Here is a 21097-nt window from a genome sequence, read left to right as displayed (position 1 = left end):
AATTACTGTCAGTTACAGTCTCAATGTTACTGGCTCCTGTGCTGGGCACTGACTAGATGGTCTCTATCAGGCCTGACGGCAACATCTTAGGTGGGTACTGCTGTTATCCCCATGTTAGAAAGAAATAACCAGAAGTTTGAAGAGACGAAGAGAGTAGCCCATCCAGTTAACACAGGCGCTCTGCCTGAGTCCAGGTGCACCCTCTTGACCACTCTGCCTAAATCCCCGGCACTGCCCTCGCCCCACATTACTCACTCAACCTCCTTGGGGCACTTGACACCCCAGGTTCTTGACATTTGCAGAGAGAATAGGCTTCTGATCTTGGCTCCAAAGGCCTCTGCTTCTACCAAAGGACTGGCACCATTTGGTTCCAGTCTCTTCCCAGCGGGTGAGCTGACAGCACGGTATCTGGGCTGTGGTTCGTACTGTCCTGGGTAGATTGACCAGCCTGGCTTTTGAAAGCCTTCTGAAAGGTCACGGGTGGAAAAAGCCCTGTCTTGTGGCACCTAAGCCTGGAGAGTGCCAGGGAGGCTGGGGGCTGGATAAATGCTAGCCTGGAACATTCCAACTCTAATCTTCAAAGGCACTCCTCACCAACATGTTGTCTTAAAAGGTTTTAGCTGGAAATATTTGCCCTGCTTGTCTCTGGAATGTTTGGGTGGTACTGGAAGGGTCAAGCAGACATACTTCCCAGAGCAGAATGACCCCCTTCTCAACCACCTCTCTGTAGATCATGACATTGTGAGAGTGGGGCCCAAGGAGGACCCTTACTGTGCTTGGGGGATTGATTGCTGCTTTCTCTTTACTTCTCTGCAGAAAAGTTTCCTGACTCAGCCTGTAACCCTTCTGGACATCTATACACACTGGCAACAGTAAGTCTAATGGGACTGAGAGAATACAGCAGGGACACTGCAAGCCCTCAGCTTGGGATCAGCTAGGATACTAATCTGGTGTAAGATCTGTCCCCATAGCCCACCGTAGATACTATTATCACCTCCAGAAAGCCAGGTCACAGATACGGGTGTCTGGTAATGGAGAGGACACTGAGCTGTGATCAGTGCCTCTTAAGGACAAAAGCTTCTCAGCAGCTTTTATTATTCATTCAATCAGTGAACATTTATTGAGTAACTACTGAATGCCAGGCTCTGTTCTAAGTACAAAGGTATTGTCATGAGTGAGACATACGTGGTTCCTTCTTTCCTGGAGCTGACATTGGAATCCAGGAAGGTAAGCACGCCTCAGAAAAAACAAATGAGTGTAAAATTATAGTGGTAGTAAGGATTATGCAAAGAGGTACCCAGTGCCAAAACTATCTAAACAGATTAGCCTAGCCTCATTTGGGGGTTTAGGGGAGGCTTCCCTGAAGTGACCTTTGATTTGAGAGCTGCAGGGAGTGGGGGAGTGAACGAGGCAATAGGTGTGGAGGGGCCAGTAGAGTGTACCTGGCAGAGGGAACTACTGATCTGAGGCCTGTAGCTGCGGGCACAGTGCAGACGAGGCTGGACTGTCGGCAGGGCCCACTCCACACAAGGCCTGATCATCCATGGGGAGCCATGGAAAGGTGAAGCAGAGGGTGGTGAGATCACTGCAGCATGGCACGACCAGGTGAGGCTGTGGATATCATCCAGACAAGAGCTGATGGAGCTTGAGGCAGTAATAACATGGGAGGGAGACAGTAGATTCCAGGAATGTGAGAGGATGAGATGAGGGTCTGCGGATGGTTTGGAGAGGCAGTCTAGTCCACTCCGAGGTGTCTGACTTGTACACCTGAATGGAAGGAACCCAATTTGGAGGGAAAGATTTCAAAGACATGTTGAATGTGAAATGCCTGTAAAACATGGGAAACAAGGAGGGGAATAATCGAAGGACACATCAGCAGAAGAATGGCTTGAAAATGAAGGAGGGATAATCGTTCTCTCCATGAACTGGCCTGACCACAGCCAACTACAGGAGTGAAGGACCTGCAGTCATGTCCCATGAGGAATGATAGTGAATACTGAACCGTCTGGGATGGGAAAGAGATGTCAGTGGGGCAGGCAAGGGACCTCTGTATGCACATCTTTGAAGACAAAGGGAGTGGGGTGTTCCCTGGGGCCCGAGAGACTGAAGTGGGACCCATATGTACCTGCTTTAGGAAGACAGGTTTCAGTTTCTGAATAAAAGCAGTGGGTCATCAGAGCTCTCCAGAAATGAGGTAGGCTACAGTGGAGTTGTGAGTTCTTTATCATCAGAGGTGTGTAAACAAAGGCAGGCATGGTGTGGAAGGGATCCAAGCTTCCAGTAGAGAGCTAAGGTCTTTGAGAGCCCTATCAACCCTCAGTTCTTGGCTCTCCTCTGCTGCTGAGGTGAGCACAGGGCACACCCCCACTTCCCTTCCCACTTGCCTAGGTGTCTGTGTGTTTGCACAGCACTTCCTTCCCCAGAGAACTTCAGTGAGCCGCAGTGCACGCCCTTTCCTGTCACCAGCCCCTTCTGTGGGTGAGGAGTACTGACTGGGATGAGGACCTCACACCCACCAGAACTAGCCTAACCTAGTGGTTCAAACCCAGCAACTAGCCATATGACCTTGGACAAACTTGGCCTCCCCAAGTCTGTCTCCATCCGTAAAATGAAGATAATAATGGTAAAGTGCTAAACCTAGCCATTGGAGGCATCCCCCTCCCACCCCGACTCACCTCCGTATTTATCGAGCACTTACTGTGAGCCAGAACTGTTCTTGATATAGCTGGGAACAAACCGGAGAAAAATCCCTGCCCTTGTGAAACTTACATTCTGTTGGGAGGAGAGAGGCAGAGTGAACTGATACATGTAGTAAATGAAACCTGTTTTTGCAGAAGATTCCCTGGGAACAAGGGACCCAAGCAGCACATCCCAAACGGGCAGAGCAGCATCCGTCCCATCTGGAGAACATGGGGCACAGACAGTGACTCCCTCGGGACAGGAGGCTGGGGTCAGGGGAGATGATGCTCGAAAGTTCCAGCAACTCAGCCATCTGGGTGCTTATCCTCCACAGTGCCTGAGATTTATTACTCTTTGACTCTGGCAACTCACTTGACCGTGAGACTCATGCTATGTGCTCAAGGTACTGAGGGAGCTGGAAAAGGTTCCTGCCAGCCCTCCTGTCCAGGGGCCTGGCTGTGCAGTGAGGACTTCAAGCAGGAAGTAGGTAAAATAACAGGAGAGAGGAATGTGCTCTGAAGAAAATGAAACAGGATGGCAGGGCAGAGAATGTCTTAGGGGAGGGAGGGTGATCAGGGAGGGCCTCTCTGAGGAGGCTGTATTCGAGTTGAGGCCTGAAGGACCATAGGGACCGACCTGGGCATACTCTTCCAGGAAGAGGGCACTGCAGGTGCCACAAGTTCTGGTGGAAGGAGGAGCCTGGATGGTTCTGTGAAGTGTCTATAGTGCCGGCACTTAGCGCTCCGTGACTCTTAGCAGCTGTTATATAATATTGTCCACCCTTCCTGAATATTTGAAGACTCATAGACAATTGTAAAAATACGATGAAATGAGTGAAAACGCAGAGCACAAAATTGTATCTAACACTGTGTTTCATCGCTGTTTAAACTCTCTTTATGCACGTTTCCTTTGGGGGCAGGGAGGATGTGGGGAGGTCTTCCTTTTCAACTCTCCTGGGGTTGTCCTTGTCACCCGGTTGAACTAGCCAGTCACCCTTGTCCTGCAGAACCTCGGAGATTGGCCAGAAGCGGAAGGCAGAGGAAGATGTAGCCCTGCAGGCCAAGAAGACCCGCGTGTCAGACCCCATTAGCAGCTCAGAGAGCTCAGAAGAGGAGGAGGAGGAGGAGCAGGGGGCAGAAGCGGAAACCACCAAAGCCAGTAAGAGCTCTGTGTGCTGGGGGACTCAGCTCAGCGCCCTTCACCTTTCGGGAACAGGCTGTTGTATATTGGATTGTTCCAGGGGAGAGTCCACCTCCAGCTTCTCCTTCAGCGAGCCCTCAGAGGACCGACCCTTTTAAAGGGAAGGTCGGAAGGGTCCCAGATACCTATTTCAGTCTTGATTTGAGCCCTTCCTCTGGGCCAGACATCGTGTCCCAGGTGCTAGGAATCCAATGGTGAACAAAAACATGGATGGGCCCTTACAGTCTAATTTGGGGTACGTAGAGTCAGCCCCTCCAGTGGGGCCCAGGAGCTGCATTTTTACAAGCCCTCCAGGTGATTCTGGTAAAGATAGAAAGAAGCCCACATTTTCAGAAGAACTGCTAGAGAGATTTCAGAGAGGGCAGCTGGCGGGCACCTCTTCTGTGTGCTTATGGGCTGCTTCAGGAGTTGCCGATCTTCCTGTTATTTTGGAAGTGTGCAGGTTAGCACTGGCAGGCCTTCCCGGGCACTCTGGTTTCAGGGTGTTGGCAGTGGTGACCCAGGGAGGCCTTCACAGCCCCTTCTCCCCATGTTCTCAGGGCAGTTTGTGCTTTAACCAACAGTGGTCATAGCTCCACAGAGGAATTATCGTTCTTCTTTGCATTATTGGTTTTTACTTACATAGAAGATAATTTCTTAATTTTTATTTTTTTTATTTTTATTTTTTTTTTTTGTGGTATGCGGGCCTTCCTCTGCTGTGGCCTCTCCCGTTGCGGAGCACAGGCTCCGGACGCGCAGGCTCAGCGGCCATGGCTCACGGGCCCAGCCGCTCAGCGGCATGTGGGATTCTCCCATACCGGGGCGCGAACCCGGTTCCCCTGCATCGGCAGGCGGACGCGCAACCACTGCGCCACCAGGGAAGCCAATTTCTTAATTTTTAAATATGTTTTCTGATTGTAAAATAAATACAGGCTTTGTTATGGAGTGTTCATTATAGAATATGTGAAAATTACTTTTCAGAAAGGTAGGGAAAAATTACCCATATTCTTGCCACATATAATTTGGCAAATTATTCTTCCATTTATTTTTCCTGAACATGTTTTTTCAAATACTTGAGATCATACTGAATATGCATTTTATACCTTGCTTAATCTTTTAAAATTATAATGCAAAGCAAGTTCACTGTGAACTGTACAAAAGCATATACAGAAGAAAAGTGGGAGGTTTCCTGTTCCCCTCGCCTGCTCCCCTTCCACACTCCCTAAATGTATCTCCTGGAGAGTAGCCTTACAGTGCTCTCCTTTGTATCTGAAATCATACAGATAGACATCCATACTTGCCTACGTCCACACCTACACACTATTTAAAACAAAAATTGAAAAATTTCCTACTGACGGGCTACTCGATATTAATAAATTTTTAAGCTGTAATAATGGAATTATAATTATACTTTTAATTTAAGAGTCCTCATTGAGAGAAACATGCTGAAATATCTGTGGGCAACATGATACGATGTCTGGTGTTTTCTTCAGAATAATACTCAGCAGGGAAGGGCGAATGGGGGGACAGTTGAAATAAGATTGGCCACAAGTTGATAACGGTTGGGGCAGGGTGGTTTTATACACTTTCTCTCTACGTAGAAATGGGCTTAACATTTTCCGTAATTAAAAATAGAGAGAGGGCTTCCCTGGTGGCGCAGTGGTTGAGAGTCCGCCTGCCAATGCAGGGGACACGGGTTCGTGCCCTGGTCCGGGAGGATCCCACATAACGCGCAGCGGCTGGGCTCGTGAGCCATGGCCGCTGAGCCTGCGCGCCCGGAGCCTGTGCTCCGCAACGGGAGAGACCACAACAGTGAGAGGCCCGCGTACCGCCAAAAAAAAAAAAAAGAGAGAGAGAGAGAGAGATGGAATTAAATGTCAGGAAAAGAATTAGATCATATCATTCATCTCAACAACATCCTGTTTATTTCACAGCATACATTAGAAATCTTTCCCTAATCTGAGCTCTAAGGAGACGATACCCTGGTGTAAAAGCAACAAGAATCTAGAAATCTCGATATCTAACAGGGTCCCAGTCTCATGGTTCAGCTACTTCTCCACTGAGAAACCGCTTAATTCGAGCAGCTTTCTCTGTGGACCTGGGGCTGCCTGACCTGCCCCTGTCTTGCTGAGTGACGTTAGGGCTGCAGTGTGGCAGGTAGCCTGTGGGAATGGCACCCCTGGAGTTGTGCGGGGCCTCCAAGGTAGTATGCGGCAGGGCTAGGAGCCAATCCCTTTTCCTCTGGAGGCTTCAGCGTTTCGTGCCACCAGGGAATTGGGACCCCATCGGGGATGCCAGACACATGGCTTTCATGTCGTCACTCTCCTCTCTTGCTCCTGGGGGATGTGGCTGATGCACCACCAAGCTCTTTCCCAGTCCAGGCTCAGCCTCAGATCTCATGCCAGCCCCAGGCAGCCATACCAGTTGAGTTATTAGGTGAGCTCAGCCTGTTTGCCGCTCACCCATGAGAAAATGCTCATCTGGCTCACCCAACCAGTGTTTGTGTCTTGCAGTCCCGGCACTAGCATCTACCAACTCCTCAGCCACGGGGACGGTTTTGCCTTCAAGTGTGAAAGAAAAAGCCAAGGTGAGTGAGACCACCTTCCAAGCTGACGCCCATGGGAGTTGAAGTGCCCTGTAGCACACAGTCCCCTGTGTCAGAGAAGGATAGGGTTGTGGGTAATTGCCCAACTTGGATTCAGATCTCGGCCTCAGTCACAGTGTGATTGTGGTCTGTCCCTTCACCTCTGTGGGCCTCAGTTTTTTTTTTCTGTAAGATGGGGATAATGCCTACTGCCATGGGCCACTGGGCACATTACACACCTGGAAGAGACAGTTCCTTTCCTCCTCCGGCCCCGCATTCACCTGTTCACTCAGCAAATCGTTACCAATACAGTTATGTTCCAGGCACTGCACAAGGCAGTGGAGACACCAGAGCAGATAAGACACTTGTGGCTCTGAAAGCTTGAGAAGCATATTATTTTGTTTTTTTGTTTGGTTTTTTTTGGCCGTGCCGGGGGGCTTGTGGGCTCTTAGTCCCCCGACCAGGGGTGGAACCCGTGCCCCCTGCAGTGGAAGTGTGGAGTCCTAACCACAGGACCACCAGGGAACTCCCTCAAGAGTCACTTTCTAGGCTGGAAACTACTTGGAAGGTAGAATATCCTTTTTTGGTCATCCACAAAACAGTGTCACAAGCATGTAAAGGATTATGTCCCTGATATTGCCTGTAGCATTAGCAAAAAATTTGTAGAAAGAATTATGAGGCCATGGTAATGTCCACAACAAAATGCTGCTTACCACTGAGCAAAACTGCTGTGTCCCAAGAACTGTAATTCGGTTCTCTCCACACCTCTGTGAGGGGAGGTTCCATTTTTAGCCCCACTTTGAAGAAACTGAGGCTTAGGGAGGTAGTGTGCCCAAGCTCACAGGGCTAGGAAGTGGTGGAGCTGGGATCAGATGTGGTCTGTGCTCTCATTTGCCAGGCCATACCCACTGTCTGTCACTCCTGTTCTGCGTAGGCAAAGACCAAGAAAGCCAGCAAGACGGTGAACTCCACGGCACACCCTGCCTCCGGGAAGGCAGTGGCCCACCTCCTCACCAAGAAGTCACCCCAGAAGGCGGCAGGGCCCTCGGCAAATACCATCCTGGTCTCAGAAACTGAGGAGGAGGGCGGTGTCTCGGCCCTCAGAACCACTGCCAAGCCTGGTGAGCGGCCCTGCCCTCTAGGACCGGGCCCCCCGAGTGTGGGCTGAGGAAGCAGACCTGGGCGCTGCTTTGTCAGGCCCTGGGACCTTCTGGAATTCAGGGGGTTGTCTCTGGACAGCGAGGACCCCCACCTCGGGCCATTTCCCCCTCCCCTGGGTGAGGAAGAGTCAGCTGCAGGGACACCTCAGGCTGTGCCGAGGGAGTGTGAGCAGCTGGGGTGGGCTTGGAGCCCTTTCTGGTTTATTGCTCTCAGGTGGGTACAGGGCCCGCCGCAGAGGCTCAGAGGGTAAGCTGAGCGGCCTGGGCTTGCCTCCATCTCCCACGTAAAATAGGTATCTGCCCTGCCTGCTCCTGTGTGCTGGTGGGAGGAGATCATCTGAGCCGTCAGCTTCTGGCGCTCGTGTGTTAGGACCTAACATCATAGGCCTTACTGGGGCCTCAGAGCCGCGCCGGAGCACAGGGAGAGTGGCATGCCCCTCGGCTGTGTGCCTTCCAGAGAGCACGGAGCTGTGGCGGGAGGAGGAGCGCTCGCACCTGGCCCTGCGTAGTTGGCGTGGGGGGTGCCGGCGAGGGGCGGGTGGGTCTGGAAAAGCCCTCAGTCCCTCCTTGTTTATTCCTCAGGAATGGCGGCCGCCAGCCAGGCCGCCAGCTCCAGCGAGGACACCTCCAGCTCGAGCGATGAGACGGACGTGGAGGTAATTGCCGCCCATCCTCGGGAGCTGCCCTCTGCAAACCTCTAACCCTCCTGGGGGCCTGACTGGTGCCTCACCTACCAGGGGCACTGGATCAGTTCAGCAAGGGTGTCAGGGTGACCGGGAGCTGGGAAGGCTGAGGCCTGCGGAGGCGGGGAGCCAGGCGCTGCTCACTGCGCTCTAGGCAGGCGAAGGGTGGGGGGCTGGGGGGAAGAGACGACATCCTGCCTGTGAGGTGGGGGGAAGCCTTCCTGGGAGAGGCGGCACTGGGCCGCGTGGCCTTGACGCACAGGAGGCTTCACCGGGGAGGGAGGTGGGGGGAGGGGTATTCGAGCGGGAAGAACTCCACGAGCAAAGGCCCTGGGGCAGGAGCGTGGCTTTCCGGGGGATTGGGGTGTGGGTGAGGCTGCTGCGGAGGCTCTGGGCCTGCTGGTGAATGCCAGGCCTCAGCACCGGCCAGGGGTAGGCAGGTCTTTTAGTCTGTGGCCGTGTCTATTCCGTGAACCGTGACCTGGGAGGAGTCCCCGCAGGTTATTCCTTATTGTGCACCTTCCAAGCGCCAGGCCTTGGGGAAACAATGGTAAGCAGGACGGGTGGGGTTCCTGCTGCCGTGGGGAAGTGGAGAGGTCCCTCAGAAATTTAACTGCCATGGTGATGGTTACTGTGAAAGGGAAACGTGGAGAGCTCTGAGGCGCAGTAACAGGAATGTGATGCAGACAGAGGGGCAGCAGGGGCAGAGGCAGACACAAAACAAGTTTGGTGCTTTTAAGCAACGGTGATCTGCAATTTCATGAATGAGGCGGAAGGTGATACAAGGTGAGGTCAGAAGTAGGCGGGGGCCAGATCCATGCCTGACCAAGAGGACTGCTGAGAGGAATTTGGGTTTTATTCTGGAGGCTGTGAGAAGCCACTACCGGGCCACAGGCCCAGCGGCAAGATGGCCTGACTTAACGGTTCAGAAAGATGGCTGCTTGCGGCCTGGATCGGAGGACAGTGCTGAATAGATGTAATGACGTGGTTGAGGGGCTGTTGGAGTAGTGCTGGCAGGAGACGCTGGTGCCTGGCGCCAGGACACGCGAGGAAAGGTGTTGCAGAGGGAGAAAAGTAGCGTTCAGGGATGGATTGGCTGGCACCCACGGTGCTTCCTACCTTGCCTTCCTGCCTTAGCCAGTCACCCACGAAGGTGGAGACCTTGCTCCCAGCTACCCCGGGCCTAGCTGTGGGCTGCTCCCCACATTCCGTCCCACCGTTGGGCCCTCGTTACAGCCAGCCATAAGGACGCCCTGGGCTCCCATCCCCTGGGCCCTGCCAATGGAGTGAGCGACACTCCTGGCCCTGGGAAACCAGCAGCCAAACACAGCTTCAGTGGGCCAGAGCCCAGAGAGGGAAGGAATGTGCCCCAGGAATCTCAGCAAGCCAGTGCCAAGACTGGGGTTCAGATCCTAGCCTCCTGGCCCTTGGGGTGGCCACCATGACCAGATAGTGTAGCTGGAGGGACAGACAATCATGAGCTGTCCTGGTTGACAGTGGCTGCCCCGCTGCTGGGCCCTGTGTGCCAGGTGGGAGAGGAGCATCGTGGTTGAGAGCTCTGCCCCCAGAGCCATATAGACATGGGTTCAAGTCACAGCTCTGTCCCTTAGTATTGGTGTTGAGTGGTTTAACCTCTCTGAGCCTTTTGCCCTTTCCTGGAAAATAGGTGTAAAGATAGTATCTGTCTTAGGGAGTTGTTTGAGAACCAGATGACATTAGGAAAGAGCTTTACAAACTATGAAGCATCTTATACTCCTCAGGGGTGGAGAGGATTATTCTCTGATTCCATCCTCTTGTTCCAGGTGAAACCTGCAGTAAAACCACCACAGGTCAAAGCCTCAGCAGCTGCGGCCAAGGAGTCTCCAAGGAGAAGGGCAGCCCCGACCCCAGGGAAGGCGGGACATGTGACACCCCAAGTCAGAGGGGGTGCCATGACCCCAGCCAGCAGGGCCAAGAAGCCAGAAGAGATCCCAGAGAGCAGCGAGGAGTCCGAGAGTGAGGAGGGGGCCCCTGCGGGGACACCCAGCCAGGTGAGGCCCAAGGGAGGCCTGCCCCTCGGGGTTCTCTGGTTCCCTGGCCCTGAGACTGGCGGAGTAACTGTGTAATGAGCACCTTCCCTGCCAGAGGAGACTCGCCTTGGAGTTTGGGGAGAGGGAGGCGGGGCTATGGGAGTTGAAGGGCAAGGGCACCTGGTTTTGCTCCAGCCGCTTCTGGAAATGACCCTTCCTGTCCAAAGGGCAGGTGCTGCACCCCACCCAGTCAATAACCACTCCCTTTACCTCAGTTTCCCTATCTAGTAAATGGGCTGCTGTCCTGGTCCCAGCTAGTCCTGCTGTGAAAGGACTTGAGAAGTTTTAATTACCTGGTCCTCTGGCTTCTCAGGCCCAATCATGGCTTGTTAGCAAACAGAAATCCGCTTCCATTCCATCTGCTGGGACCCCCTTCTCCTCACTTGGGTAGCCAGAGCTGCAGCTGGGCATGTCCTAAGGGAAAGCCAGAGAGGCTGGGAAGCTCTTGGAATCAGAGAGCAGGGAGGAATAGGGGTCAGACAGGTGGTAAAAGGCCCCTGGGAGCCCTGAGCCTGCCCACCCTGGGGCAGGGCCATCATGGAGAACTGCTATAAGGAACTGGCATCTGTCTGGGACCCAGGGGATGAGGCAGTAGTGGTCAGGTGAAATGGGCAGGGGGTGTGAAGGCCCCGGGAATGAGGAGGTATGGCCATACTGGCTGGCCGGCCATACCGGCTGGAGCACCAGTCAAGGTGGGGAGTGCGGAGAGAAGCAGGGGGTCTTGCGAGCCTCACTAAGCCTTCGAGCCTTATTTTTAAGGTGTCACGAGGGTATGTTCAGAAGGAGGGGAGCAAACTGCACTTTCTCTTTTACTAGGTAAAGGCCTCTGAGAAAACTGTCCAGGTCAGAGCTGCCTCGGGTCCTGCCAAGGGGACCCCTGGGAAAGGGGCCACCCCAGCACCCCCTGGGAAGGCAGGGAGGCCAGAGGAGGACTCGGAGAGCAGCAGCGAGGAGTCGGACAGCGAGGAGGAGACGCCAGCTGCCCAGACCCTGCTGCAGGTGAGGCCTGGGGAGGGAGAGTCCCACAGCCAGCGCCCCATCCCAGGAGGCCTTCAGAGGGCTTGTTCTCCCGCTCTGCACGCGCCCCAGCCGTGCTCAGAGCCCTGCGCCTTCTCACCATGTGGTGTGGTGTCTGCGGTGTCCTTAACCCTGTCCGCTCTCCTGTGTTTCCTCATGCCCACCGTCTGGGCTCCCTCCCCTGATACTGTTTCTCTCGCTCCAGGCAAAGGCCTCAGGGAAGCTCCCCCAGGTCAGAGCCGTCGCAGCAGCACCTGCCCAGGTGCTTTCCCCTGGGAAAGGGGCCCCTCCAGCACCCCCTGGCAAGGCAGGGCCTGCAGCCATCCAGGCCCAGACCAAGGGGCAGGAGGAGGACTCAGAGAGCAGCAGCGAGGAGTCAGACAGCGAGGGGGAGGCGTCCACAGCTGTGCCTCACACCACAAGCCTGGCTCAGGTGAGGCTGGAAGGGTGCCCGGCCCGGCCCTGTGTGTCGCCTGCAGCAACCCTGTGGGCCTCTCCTCCTCTGCACCCGAACTGCTGCCCTCCATCCGCCCTGCTCCCCTCCTGTCTCACACACATTCCCCCCAAGCCCCCTATCCTGACCCTGTCCTTTGTCACTCCCAGGCAAAGCCCTTGGGGAAAAACTCCCAGGTCAGAGCTGCCTCAGCCGCAAGCACGGGGCCCTCAGCGAAGAGCGCTGTCCCAGCGCTCCCTCGGAAAGCAAGGGCTGTAGCCGCCCAGGTGGCAAAGTGGGATGAGGACTCGGAGAGCAGCAGCGAGGAGGAGTCGGACAGCGAGGGGGAGGCGCTGAGGGCAGCGGCCTTGGCCCAGGTGAGGCCCCTGCTTGTCAAGCTCTTCTCTCCGGCTCAGTGCCGGAAGCCCCATTCCCCTCCGCTCACCATGCCTGTTGACCCTCTCCGTCTCTGTGTCTCTGCATCTCTGCACAAAGCCACACTTTGGGTGCTCTCCCCTGAGCCTGTGTGTCTCGCTGCAGGCAAAGTCCTCGGGGAAAGTCCTGCAGGTCAGACCTGCCTCAGGTCCCACCCAGGGCCCCCCTCAGAAGGCCGGGCCTGCAGCCGCCCAGGTCAAGACCAAAAGGTCCAAGGAAGACTCGGAGAGCAGTGAGGAGGAGTCAGACAGTGAGGACGAGGCCCCCACAGCCAAGACTCCAGCCCAGGTAGCTGCCCCCGCCGGTCAGCTCCACAGGGAGCTGTGGGGGAGGATGGCAGTGGGGCTCCAGCCCTGAGCGGATGGGGGCTCTGAGTCCAAGATCCTTCTGTAGTTTCTGACTTCTGTGTCTCCTCAGGCAAAATCAGCTGTGAAAACTCAGACCAAGATCTCCCCAAGGAAGGGCACCCCCATTACACCCGCATCTGCCAAGGTCCCACCAGTGCAAGTAAGCGCACCAGCCCCCTGGAAAGCAGGAACGGTGACTTCGCCAACCTGCACATCATCCCCAGCCGTGGTCAGGGGCACCCAGAGGCCAGAGGAAGACTCTTCAAGCAGCGAGGAGCCGGAGAGTGAGGAGGAGACAGCTCCTGCCGCATCCGTGGGACAGGTGAGGAGAAGTTTGTTTGGCAGGTCAGGGCCAGCCCCCACATGGTCCTTTGGCTCCTGTGACATGCCTCTTTTCCATGTCATTCCAGGTGAAGTCTGTAGGGAAAAGCCTCCCTGTGAAAGCTGCCTCGGCACCCACCAAGGGGCCCTCAGGGCAACGGACCACCTCAGGGCTCCCTGGGAAGGCAGGGCCTGCAGTGGCCCAGGTCAAAGCTGAGGTGCAGGAAGACTCAGAGAGCAGTGAGGAGGAGTCGGACAATGAGGAGGCGGCCTCAGCTGCAGCACAGGTGAGACCTGGGAGGAGCCAACCTGCCCCACCCACACCGTTGCCTGGGATGGGGCTGAGGATGCACTTGCCTAGGCTGCTCTTGCCCCAGGTATGCAGCAGCCTCAGCTCAGCCTCATTCCACACCTTCCACTCATCTCTTCTGCCCATCAGAGCTCCAGGGTCGCGCTCCAGGGTCTCCTTCATCACTCTTTGAGCTCCCACTGAGATTTCTTTTTACACAAGCTCTGTTAAGTACCCCATCTGCCAGGTGCCAACTTGTCTGGGGCTCCTTTGGCCCTGACCCTTGGAGTTCCCAGCCTAGATGGGGGGGGGCGTGGACATGTACAGATTATTTCAGCATGGTATGATAGTAGGGTTGAGATGGAGGATGTGTGCCTAGGCTAGCAGGGCGTGGCAGATGATGGTGTCTAGAGGTTTTTCAGGAGAGAAGACCTCTTGAAGAGTGACATCTAAACTGTGGGCTGAAAGAGTTGGCCAGGTGATGTGGAGTGTTCTGCAGGGAAACCAGCCTGCACAAAAGGCAGGGGGTGGGATAGTGCCTGGCTTTGAGTTTCCCCAAGCAGAACATTCTGGTGGGATCACTAGGGGAGACCATGTGAATGGCGAATGGTGGGAGGTTTGGAGCCAGGCTGCCTGGGTTCAAGTCCTAGCTCCATGTCCTAGCAAATGAAGTAATCCATTAGGGCCTCTGTTTATTCTTCTGTAAATTGGAAATCAGACTGCACAGAGTTGAGAATTTGATGAGATCTCAGCTGCCACACCCAGCAAAGGGCCTGCACACAGCAAGTTCTCATCCGTCTCCCTGAGGGAGCAGAATCAAGAGTTGCCTTCCAGCCTGGGAGAGCAGAGAGAGGTGAAGATATCTCACTCCCTGCATTCACCCACCCACCATTTATTATTTTTAATTGTTGCTCTTTTTTTTCGCTAACCACTCAAATTAGTTATTTCTTGTTTCCCTGTACCAAAGCACACATTTTTATGGATTTTTTTTTTTTGGTCCTGATCTCACTATTATCTTTTAGGATCCAAGGTCCTATCATTCCTTTACTGAGATTTTAAACTATTCTTGGCCTTCCCAGAGTCTCAGGTCAATAGTCTCCTATCCTGTTTTTCCAAGCTACAGACATATTCCAGACCAATGCCTTAAAAGTTTCAGTGTGCCAATCAATTAAATATCTGTCTTTCCATTTGAGCCTCCCACCTGTACCATGAGACGGTGTTCATTTACTTTGGTTTCTTGAAGAGGAAATTGGACCTTAGAGGAGTTGTTTGGTGACTTGCTGCAGCCTCACCAGCGCCTGCCTCCAAAGCCTTTGCCTTTCCCACTTCCTTCTGCTATATCTTGGCCAAAACTTTTCCAGCCACAGAAGTGGTCATACTTTGGGGCCTTATTTTCTCTCAGGTAAAATTGAGCAGCCAGTCCCTCTCTATAGGGGCGTACCCTTATAGCCTGATGCTCTGTCAGAAGCTACTGCCTTTCCTAGCTTCAAGAGGTCTGAAGAGCTTCTGCTAAAACAAGCAGGGCTGATAGGAGTCTTGTTGACCACCTTCTTTTCCTTGCCTTCATCTGAAGGATGAGGATAATAAATGCCTCTGTTGTGGGGTTATTATGAGAATTGAAATAATACTTGTATGGCCTCACCCGCAAAATGCTGTTCTATTCTGCTTAGCATTGCTGGGGTCAGAAATGAGTCACAATCTCTGATCTGCTCAGAGACACCCAGCCAGCTCAAAGTAAACCATCCATTGAGGGAATTGAGGTTCAAAACAAATTAACAGGACTTCCCTGGTGGCGCAGTGGTTAAGAAACTGCCTGGTAATGCAGGGGACATAGGTTTGAGCCCTGGTCCGGGAAGATCCCACATGCCACAGAACAACTAAGCCCATGCGCCACAACTACTGAGCTTGCGCTCTAGAGCCTGCGAGCCACAACTACTGAGCCTGCGTGCCACAGCTACTGAAGCCTGTGCACCTAGAGCCCGTGTTCCAGAACAAGAGAAGCCACCGCAGTGAGAAGCCCGCACACCGCAACAAAGAGTAACCCCTGCTCGCCGCAACTAGAGAAAGCCCACACGCAGCAACGAAAACCCAATGCAGCCAAAAAAAAAAAATTAATTAAAAAAAAAATTAACAAAGTCAGAGAGTCCGTTCTGGAAAACCAAATGTGCCAGAGACTCAGGAAGGAGATGATTCATGACTTAAATATCATAGAAAGACAGCCCTTGTGTGAGAAAGGCAGGAGAGAGATGTTCAGTCTGTTTGATGAATGGCCAGATAAGTGGTGTGGTGCCTTCTGGGCCTGACCTTGTGATGTATGTTGATCTCATGTCCTGTGACATTGTTACACATGCTTACCAGTTCTAGTGGCTTTTGTAGATTCCTTAGGATTTTCTGTATACGGATCATGTCTGCAAATTAAGGGCAGTTTTACTTTTTTCTTTCTAATCCAGATGGCTTTTCTCTTTCTTGCCTTATTGCACTGGCTAGAACCTCCAGTAAAATGTTGAATAGTAGTGATGAGAGCAGACATCCTTGCCTTGTTTTTAATCTTACTGCTAAAGCATTGTCTTTCACTGTTAAGTGGGATGTTAGCTGTAGGTTTTTCATAGATTCCCTTGATCTGGTTGAGGAAGTTTCCTTCTATTTCTAATTTGTTGAGAGTTCTTATCATGAATTGGAGTTAGATTTTTATCAAATGCTTTTTCTCCATCGAAGTGATTTTTTTTCCTTTGTTCTGTTAATATGTGTTACATTAGTTGATTTTCAGGTATTAAATCAATGTTTCATTCTTGGGATAAATCCATCTTGGTCATAGTGTATATTACTTTTTATTTGTTGCTGGATTTGGTTTGCAAATCACTTGTTAAGGATTTTTGTGTCTGTGTTCATAAAGAATATTGGTCTGTAGATATCATATGATATCTTTGCCTGGCTTTGGTATTGGGTGATACTGCCTCATAAAATTAGTTGGGTAGTATTTTCTGCTCTGTTTTCTGAGAGTTTGTGTTGGATTGGTATTATTTCTTTCATAGTAGAATTCATCAGTCAAGCCAACTGGGCCTGGGCTTTTTGTAGCGGGGGAGAGATTTTTAGTTACTAAGTCAGTTTCTTTAATTGATATTGGTATATTCAGATTTTGTTATTCTTGAATCAGTTTATATTTTGTACCTGTTAATAATTCTGCGCACAGTTAATAATTTGTGCCTTTCTAGAAACTTGTCCGTTTTCATCTCAGTTGTCTAATTGGTTAACATAAATTTGTTCATAATATTCCCCTATAATCTTTTTAATATCTATAGGGTCTGTAGTGATGTCTTGCTTTCTTTCCTAATTTTTGGTAATTTGTGTCTTCTGTCCTATTCTTGGTAAGTTTAGGTAAAGACTTATCAATTTCATTCTTTTCAAAGAAACAACTTTTGGCTTCATTGATTTTTCTGTATCATTTTCCTGTTTTCTGTTTCATTAATTTCCACTGTGATCTTTATTATTTCTGTCCTTACTTTGAGTTTGATTTGCTCTTCTTTTTCTAGCCTCTTAAGGTGGAATCTTAGATTTTTTTTTTTCTTTTCTTTTCTTTTTAAAATTTATTTATTTTGGCTGCGTTGGGTTTTCCTTGCTGGGAACGGGCTTTCTCTAGTTGTGGTGAGCGAGGGCTACTCTTTGTTGTGGTGTGTAGGCTTCTCATTGCGGTGGCTTCTCTTCTTGTGGAGCATGGGCTCTAGGCACACGGGCTTCAATAGTTGTGGCACACAGGCTCAGTAGTTGTGGCTCGTGGGCTCTAGAGCGCAGGCTCAGTAGTTGTGGCGCACAGTCTTCACTGCTCTGTGGCATGTGGGATCTTCCCAGACCAGGGCTCGAACCCATGTCCCCTGCATTGGCAGGTGGATTCTTAACCACTGTGCCACCAGGGAAGTCCCTGGAATCTTAGATTTTTGATTTTAGCCCTTTCTTTCTAATGTAAACATTTAAAGCTATAAATTTCCTTCTGAGGACTGCCTTATCTTTGTCTCATGAATTTTGAAATGTTGTATTTTTAAATTTTTATTCTTTGAATGTATTATTAAGGAGTGGCTTAACTTCCAAATATATGGAGTTATACAGATTTCTTTTTGTTGTTGATTTCTGATTTAATCCTGTGTGGCTAGAGCATATATTTTATATGATTTCAGTCCTTTTAAACTTTAAAGACTTGTTAGGTCAACTTAGACTTGGTATCTTTTATTTTGTTTTTGTAAGTCTGTGTAAAAAACATTACTCCCCTATGGATGACTTGAGTTCTGTGCTGCTCACCACCTGAGCCTTAGTCATACATAGTCCATGCTTTAGAGAATTTTCTTTCTTCAATTCATGACTGATAATTTCACTTGGTCCCATGTGAATGAGGGAAGCTGGGTTGTAGGGCATATCAGTGTTCAAATGACATCTCTGAAGGAGTCAGGGGCCTTGAGATGATGCCAAATTCCTCATCCGATTTCACATTAGCAAGGCTTGCTTTCACATTCTTATCAAGGATTTTGCTCTTTGTTGCTCTTATGTCTATAGTTCTGTCTATAGACTCTGACAAGCTTTTAGGGGATTCCTTGACTATCAGTTAGGTTAGGTTAAGCTAAAGAAAACCTCAAACAACAGTGGTTTTCCTTTTTGTTCTGCCATCCTGAGTACTTGGCTCCCATCTCATAGACTAAGATGGCTGCTTGAGCTCCAGCTATTACCTCAGCATTCCAGGCAGCAGGGAGGAAGAAGACACATTTCCTACGTGTGTAAGAAAGTCAAATGTATGCTTGACTTACATCCATTAGCCAGAAGTTAATCACATGGCCACCTAGCTGAAAGGGAGCCTGGAAAGCACCTTTGCTCTGGGTAGTCTTATACTTAGCGAACAGTAAGAAAAGTTCTCACAGTAATAAGTTTGAGTGCTTATTGTGTGCCAGGCACTGTGTTAAACACTGGGAGTCTCCCATTTAATCCTCACCCTCCCTATGGGTAGGCCTCATTTATTCCCATTTTATAGAGGAGGAAACTGAGGCCCTGTGAGGTTAAATGATTTGCCCAGGTTCACATAGCTATTACTGGAGGAGCCAGAACCCAGACTCAGACATCTGACTCCAGAATCGGCATTCTTGGCTACCTGCTCTATTGCATCTCACCTCCTTTCCGTAATTCCCTTTTCTCCTTCCAGGTGAAGACCTCAGTGAAAACCCCTCAGACCAAAGCCAACCCAGCTGCCACCAGAGTGGCTTCAGCCAAAGGGGCACCATCAGCTCCTGGAAAAGGGGTTTCTGCAGCTGCTCAAGCCAAACTGGGGTCCCAAGCCAAGGCAAGTAGGACCAGTGCCAAAAGAGGTGCCAGGGTGGGATGGAGAGGAGGCCAAGCAGTGGCCCCAACCTGGACAAGGGTCCTGCACAAGTGGGAGTGAACTCCCCACAGCCATGCCCTGTGTGGGGCTTCACTTAAGGGGAACTGTGCTTTCCTCTTCCTTCCCCAATACTGTTCCCTCCTCATGATTCAGGTAAAGCCACCAGCAAGAGCCCCCCAGAGCAGTGCCGTCTCGGGCAGGGGCCAAGTGTCTGTGCCGGCTATGGGGAAGGCACTGGCTGCAGCAGCCCAGGCCCAGCTGGGGCCGGTCAGGGGCCCACAGGAGGACTCGGAGAGCAGTGAGGAGGAGTCGGACAGTGAGGGGGAGGCGCCCACTCAGGTGAGGCCCGAGAGGGCAGAGAGCAGCCAGCCCTGTGCTTCCCCTCTGTGCCAGGAGCTGCCCACAGCACAGCTACACATGCCCCATCCATCTCCCGTCTCCCTTCCCTGACTCTGCTTCTCTCACTCCAGGCGAAGCCCTCAGGGAAGACCCCCCAGGTCAGAACTGCCTCAGCCTCCACCAAGGGGTCCCCCAGGAAAGGGGCTGGCCCTGCACCCCCTGGGAAGGCAGGAGCCCCAGCCGCCCAGGCCGGGAAGCGGAAAGAGGACTCGGAGAGCAGCAGCGAGGAGGAGTCAGACAATGACGGGGAGACGCCGGCCGCTGTGCCCCCAGCCCAGGTGAGGCCTCATGAGGAAGCAGCTACAGTGCCAGGCCTCTGAGCCACCGACTGCCACCTACTCCTGCATCAGAACGTGGGTTCAGGGCCAGGTGAAGAAGGAATTAAGACCAGATTAAGGCTCTGACCCCAGGATCCTTTCCCCCAGCTGCTGTCCCCCATGTCTCCTTAGGTGAAACCTGCTGTAAAAACCCCCTAACCAAGGCCTCCCTGATGAAAGGTGTCCTATGCACTCCCATATCTACCAAGGCCTCCACAGCACGAGTGGGCACACCAGCCCCATGAAAGGCTAGGCCAGCAACTCCTGCCAAGCCCCCAAAGATGTCACAGAGGGCCATGAGGAGGCTTGGACTGTGATGCAGGTACCATGAGGCCCTGGGAAGCTGGAGGAAGTCACATCCCTGGGTCTGGGGCCTCCTGTAGGCATGTGTATCTCTCAAGGAGAGCTCTTCTAGCTTAACGTGAAGCCTGGGGAGTGGGGAGGGGGAAGGAATGAGCAACCAACTTTTATCTTGACCATTTTCCCTCTGTCTGCTTGCACAGAAGTTCAGGGTGACAAACTCCAGGACTCAGACATGTGGTGGAAACAATGGGCTCAGGCCTGGTAGGGGTGATAGATGGCAACTGACTTGGAGCCTTGGTGTCAAGAGAGACAGTAGGGAGTGGTGTCAACTAGGACAAGCTGGAGAGCCCTTGTCTCATCTAGGAAAGCAGTCCCTGTCAGCTCCAGCCAGTTGTGACCTGGTGGAGATGGACCCTTTGTGAGGCCAGATCTTCCATTTCTTTTTATTTATTTATTTATTTATTCATTCATTTATTTTTGGCTGCATTGGGTCTTCATTGCTGGGCGCACGCGGACTTCCTCTAGTTGCGGAGAGCGGGGGCTACTCTTCGTTGGGGTGCGCAGGCTTCTCACTGTGGTGGCTTCTCTTGTTGCAGAGCACGGGCTCTAGACACTCAGGCTTTAGTAGTTGTGGCGCACGGGCTTAGTTGCTCCGCGGCATGTGGGATCTTCCCAGACCAGGGCTCGAACCCGTGTCCCCTGCATTGGCAGGCGGATTCTTAACCACTGCGCCACCAGGGAAGTCCCTTGATCTTCCATTTCTTAAGGGAAGCTGGAAATCCCTGTTCCACGCTGAGCTCCAGCCCCTCCTAGATTTCTGTTTTCTTCATGAGTAAACAAGCACCAAGAAGTGTAAGTGCTCCTAGCACTAACCTCTCTGCCTTCAGTGCATCAGACCAGTACTGAACACGCTGTCTTATTGATAGGGACAAAGGGATGAAAGATGTTGGCCCTGCCCTCAAGGAGCATATAGTCTGTAGGGCAAGACAGGGTGACCGGATTATTGGAGAATGTTCTGGTTGTGCTCTGATGGTGCTGGGAAAACAAGTTTCTGAGAGGCCAAACGAGATGATTGAGCTGAGCTTGGAGGAGGACCTGGGGTTCCCTAGACACAAAAGTAGAGACAGACCCTCCAGGTTGGGGAGGGGAGTGTGGAAAGGGAGGGATGATGTAAAGTCAGGTGGGTTCAGCAAAGGCCAGCTGTCCTGTAGGCAATAGTCATTTCTAGTTGCTTGTTACCAGTAACATTTATGGGGGCCTAAATGCCAGACTAAGACACAAGGGTCCCAGCCACGTTTTGGACTGTGGTGCTTTTTGTAAAGTTTCTTTTGTTTTTGTTTTTGTTTTTGTTTTTTTTGTGGTATGCGGGCCTCCCTCTGCTGTGGCCTCTCCCGTTGCGGAGCACAGGCTCCGGACGCGCAGGCCCAGCGGCCATGGCTCACGGGCCCAGCTGCTCCGTGGCATGTGGGATCCTCCCAGACCGGGGCGCGAACCCGGTTCCCCTGCATCGGCAGGCGGACGTGCAA

The 21097-nt window shown here is 52.1% G+C and overlaps 1 protein-coding gene across 1 annotated transcript; it reads left to right on the top strand.

Annotated features, from left to right (window-relative positions):
* Window positions 1-56: 56 nt before the first annotated feature.
* TCOF1 (treacle ribosome biogenesis factor 1) lies at window positions 57-19271 on the top strand. Its single transcript, XM_028493453.1, has 16 exons — window positions 57-90; window positions 731-872; window positions 3686-3837; window positions 6372-6445; window positions 7377-7563; window positions 8185-8258; window positions 10088-10315; window positions 11171-11353; window positions 11577-11804; window positions 11975-12181; window positions 12345-12527; window positions 12657-12908; window positions 12997-13194; window positions 18376-18513; window positions 18706-18891; window positions 19023-19271. The coding sequence occupies exons 1-16, from the start codon at window positions 57-59 to the stop codon at window positions 19269-19271; spliced, it is 2715 nt and encodes a 904-aa protein (XP_028349254.1).
* Window positions 19272-21097: the final 1826 nt, after the last annotated feature.

Source organism: Physeter macrocephalus, chromosome 8 (assembly GCF_002837175.3).
Source record: "Physeter macrocephalus isolate SW-GA chromosome 8, ASM283717v5, whole genome shotgun sequence".
Classification (NCBI taxonomy): Eukaryota; Metazoa; Chordata; class Mammalia; order Artiodactyla; family Physeteridae; genus Physeter; species Physeter macrocephalus.
Note: the sequence above shows the minus strand (reverse complement) of the source record. Positions and strands in the feature narration are given on the sequence as shown.